This window comes from Olea europaea, chromosome 10 (genome assembly GCF_002742605.1).
Source record: "Olea europaea var. sylvestris chromosome 10, O_europaea_v1, whole genome shotgun sequence".
Lineage (NCBI taxonomy): Eukaryota > Viridiplantae > Streptophyta > Magnoliopsida > Lamiales > Oleaceae > Olea > Olea europaea.
Genome location: NC_036246.1, coordinates 16,047,013 through 16,051,903, shown reverse-complemented (window position 1 = coordinate 16,051,903; position 4,891 = coordinate 16,047,013). Strand labels below are relative to the sequence as shown.

The 4,891-nt window shown below is 34.9% G+C and overlaps 1 protein-coding gene across 1 annotated transcript; it reads left to right on the top strand.

Moving 5' to 3' along the window:
- Nucleotides 1-3,186: 3,186 nt before the first annotated feature.
- Nucleotides 3,187-4,124, top strand: LOC111400346. Its single transcript, XM_023027759.1, has 3 exons — nt 3,187-3,234; nt 3,790-3,905; nt 3,974-4,124. Exons 1-3 carry the CDS (start codon nt 3,187-3,189, stop codon nt 4,122-4,124), a joined length of 315 nt encoding a protein of 104 aa, XP_022883527.1.
- The last annotated feature ends 767 nt before the right edge of the window (nt 4,125-4,891 follow it).

The following is a 4,891-nucleotide window of genomic DNA, read 5'->3' as shown; positions in this document are numbered from 1 at the left end:
TCATCGATGAAAAACTTCAGATGTTTACCAGCAATTTTAAACCACAATTCATCATGAGTGGATTGACGCAATTCTATTAGTAGAAACTTGTGAATAAGCTGGGGTTGTAAACAGATCTCATTCATCTAAAGGAGGTGTCGAAAAAAGTTCATCTGAAAATTGCCTTCTATGATGAAGTTATTTTGTTGTTCAGCTAGATAACTCTTTTTCTAAAGAAAACATTCAGACTTCCGCCAAATCTATTCTCGGGAGGGGGGGGGGAGTAATATTTAGATTCTTGCTGCATACAAATATAGAAATTAGAAGATGTAAAATTCAACATATTATTGCATGAAGTTATGAGGAGCTTGTGAAATGCATGTATTGGATTTGAACAAATTTGAATGTAAAATCCATCCCCATAATGGTTTAAATAACATGGATTTTTCTAGTTGTACACTGGGTTTGACACCCTGTGTACCGACCCCTCACAAGAGGGAAGGACCCATGGCGAATAAAAAAATCGTGGGTCCCCCCTCTTGGGAGGGAGTGGGTACACTTGGGTGTCAAACCCGACGTACATGTAGAAGAACCCAAATAACATTTTGCTGTATATAATATTCAGTGAATGCATTCATGTACTGATACTACATTATTTCAATCAACACTCATCGTGTAATATTTCATCTTTAAGTTTCATATTGAGCAAAATAACAAACATGTCTTTACATTATCAGGATAATTCTTTTATATATTTATGTTTTTCAGCAGTGTGTATGCAACATACCGTGTATCTAATTTCCTCAAATGAGACAAATACAAAATAGACAGCACATATGTATACACACGTGTATAACATAATTAAACTTGATACATAATCAAACATATGTTTTGATTAACGAACTTCTTGAAAGATGATGATAACTTGCCTATGATTTATGTATCGGATCAATTTTTTTCTTCTTGGAGCTAGATTCGACATGTATGACCTCCATTTCCCTCTTGGAACATTTGTACAAATGAGACTTCTTCATATCTTCAAATGTGGTTTTTTGTAGGCCTGTAATATCAGAATGTTTATCGATCATTTCCTTCGATTCTAACAATATGTTTATCGACCGACTAACTCACCTAGAGGTTCTTCGTACATTATCTCCTTCTTGTACCATTTTTTTCTTGACTTTCGGAGTCAATCATATAAAGGGAGTGTGGACAACGTCTGCTTTTTGGTGCCTTGACTCCTTCGATTTTGATGGCAAGGTTGACGTGTTAATCCAAATGGAACCCAGTATGAATCCACTATAAACGAACACAATTTACAGTATCGCCAGACTAGACCAACACAAGTTCTTTCCGACCTCCTGTACTGCAATTCCCAAAGCCCTCTTGGATTGCGTGCTCCAACACCAACTCCAGGCTTTTGTTTTCGTACATCTCATGTAGATTCCCTGAGAACTCCCCATTCTCCAACGATTGAAACTTTGGTCACCTTTCCTGATCTTCAACTCTTGACAGATCCTTTAGAAGCTTTTGGTTTTGGTGTTTGAATTTCAAATTTTGACCTTTTTCAATCGCTATGGTTCATGAAGAATGGATTGTATGTTTTTGAAGGATGCAAGTGTTTTCTCTAATGGACAATCCCAGCATTTTCGTGAAATGGCGCAGATATTTATATGTGGGTGTTTGGGTAGTTTGAAATTGTTAAAACTCTCGAAAAATGAAAATTAGGTTTGGCAACCGTCCTGTGAAAAGCTAGCGACGGTCTTTCACAAGCAAAGGCTTGACGAGAAGCTAACGATGTCCTTTCTATTTTTGCCGCTCGAGTAGTGTGATGGCAAGAAACAAGCGAAAATGTGGTGGTCCTTCCTTCCTTGTTTTGAACATAAACCTTAACCTACCAACAGATTTTGCACAATATTGCACATGACTCCTCAACTTTAACATGGTTTCAATTTGACCCCTTTCTTCACAGGAATGCCAATTACAATAATCTGTGACAAAACATACATTGCATCGAAAGTGACTTGACAAGACTACCCAAAATCAACAGACTTAACTGCCTCCTGCTTTGCATTGCATGTGTCAAACTTGTTACCTGAAATCACAACTCGCATACCCAGTGTAAAATGCAAGTGAAAAAGATAGTTAAAGATAGTCATAAATAGATGTAGAATTGGTGCGTACTATCGCAGGCACTCCAAATTAAAACCTATACTCCTCAAAACAAATGTAAAGGTGGAAGTAAGGGTCGATCCCACGAAGAGTGTTTAGTCTATCTTTTATGCTAAATTAACTAAAAAGGTGGTTTTTGGTTTTGAAACAAACAATTATTAAAAATGGCAATTAACGTAAACGCAAATTATCGAATTAAATGAAATCAATAGAACGAACCTTGGTCAAAGTCAACATCCACCATTTGAGATTTACAATTGGTCATTGATCTACAAATAATTATTAATTCAAACTTCTAGTATTCATCATTGGAAAATAATTTTCCATTTGAAACAATTTCCTATTTCTCCTTACTTTAAATTAATTAGAAACAAGCGATCTAATTAATCCTCATTACCAAACAATCCTATACAAGCCCGATAATTTAATTTAATAATGGCTTTTTAAATTAGAGAAATCAATTAACTAGATACACAAGCCAAGCATTTGCATTTAACCTAGTATATTCTTCCTAAGATTTAACAATTTCCCAAAGAAGCAAATTACTAATTCTAGTTGTTTCACAAGTTAAATTCATCAAACAATTATGGATTTGATATTAAACTTAACTATAGATTGAAACGCATGATAAACTAATGGATTCTTTTAGTAATCAAACATAACAATCATGACATCAAGCATAGAAGAATATCCAATACTGAAAATATAAATTAAACGATGAAAATTAGGTAGATCTTAAATTTTGAAAACAATTCCAAGGCTTCAATTTTCTTCGACCAAGAGATAAGTTTAGCAATACATCAATAATCTTGAACTTGCAAATGGGTTCACAAGAAAAATGTCGATGTGGATGGAAACGTCAATACATACAAAGCAAGGCTAGTAGCAAAAGGTGTTGACTTTGATGAAACCTTTTCAACTGTAGCCATGCTGAAATCCATTCGAATTTTACTTGCAATAGCTGCATACCATGATTATGAGATATGGCAAATGGATGTCAAAACTGCTTTCTTTAAAGGAAATTTGCAATAAGATATGTACATGACACAACCAGAAGGTTTAGAATCCAAAAAAGCCAACAAGGTATGTAAGCTTAATTGATCCATTTATGGATTAAAGCAAGGCTCTATGAGCTGGAATCTTCGTTTTGATGAGACAATCAAGAAGTTTGATTTTATCAAAAATAAAGATGAATCGTGTGTTTACAAGAAGACAAGTGGGAGCGCGGTCGCATTCCTAATATTATATGTCGATGACATATTATTAATGGGAAACGATATCTCAATGCTTTAATCGGTAAAATTATGGTTGTCAAAAAATTTCTCCATAAAAGATATGGGAAAAGCGGCGTATATCTTGGAAATCAAGATCTATAGAGATAGATATAAAAGATTGTTTGGCTTATCCCAATCTTCGTACATAGACAAAATCTTGAGAAGATTTAACATAGAAGAATCCAAGAGAGATTTGTGTCCTATGTCACAAGGAATTTACCTCTCAAAAAATATGTGTCCTAAAACACATGATGAAAGAAATCACATGGATAAGATTCCTTATGCTTCAGAGATAGGATCTATTATGTATGCGATGCTATGTACGAGACCAGATATTTCATATGCTCTAAGTGTTACGAGCAAGTTTCAAGCAAACCCCGGTGAGAAATACTGGATAGCGGTTGAAAACATTCTTAAGCACCTGAGAAGGACTAAAGATGTGTTCTTGATCTATGGAGGAGATGAACTAAAGGTTCATTGGTATACTATAAAGATAATAGCAAGTCTCAATCCGGATATATGTTTACTCTCAACAATGGAGCGGTTAGTTGGAAAAGTTCCAAACATGAGACAAATGCTGATTCAACAATAGAAGCCGAGTACATTACTACTTCTGAAGCAGTGAAGGAAGCTGTCTGGATCAAGAAGTTCATTAATGAACTGGAGTCGTTCCTAGCACTGTTGATCTCACACCTTTGAATTGTGATAACAATGGAGCCATCGCACAAGCGAAGGAACCAAGGTCTCATCAACGATCCAAACATGTGCTAAGGCGATATCATCTTATCGGGGAGATTATACAAAGAAATGACGTAAACATAGAGCAAGTTCCCACAGATGACAATATTGCAGATCCATTGACAAAATCGTTGTCACAATAGAAACATGATCGTCATGTGGATGCTTATGGTACTAGATACATGAGTGATTGGATCTAGTGCAAGTGCGAGTTTGTAAGTGTTATGCCCTAGATCCAATCGATTTAGGTTTTAAACACTTTTAATATATTTAATACATTTATTTTTGGCAAGATCTATTATTTATTTAAATTAATATTATGATAGATGCTATTAATAATAAAGTTCGAAGATTCAAGTTTAAGTGATTTTTTAATCACAAGAAGTTGTGATTGTGAAATGCAAATTACATATGATTGGATCTTGAATAATCCATGGTTGTAAGTAATAACGAGATACGGATATCGTTATTACGGATAGACCATCACACGTGGTATTTCTTACTTGTAAAGTAAGTAGCTTATCTCACAAGCTAAAGTGTGGTGACACTTAAATGAATGTGTGGATATTTTGTTATAGAACAAAACATTGGAGACCCGCTAAGAGATTCCACATGGATAACTATCTAAGTGTTAGTGGTTAATCTCTAACGTTCGGTAGTAGAATTGGTCCTTTGACTTGAGGTCGTCATAGTGCCTTGTATGAAAACGGTCATACTTTGATGGTGTT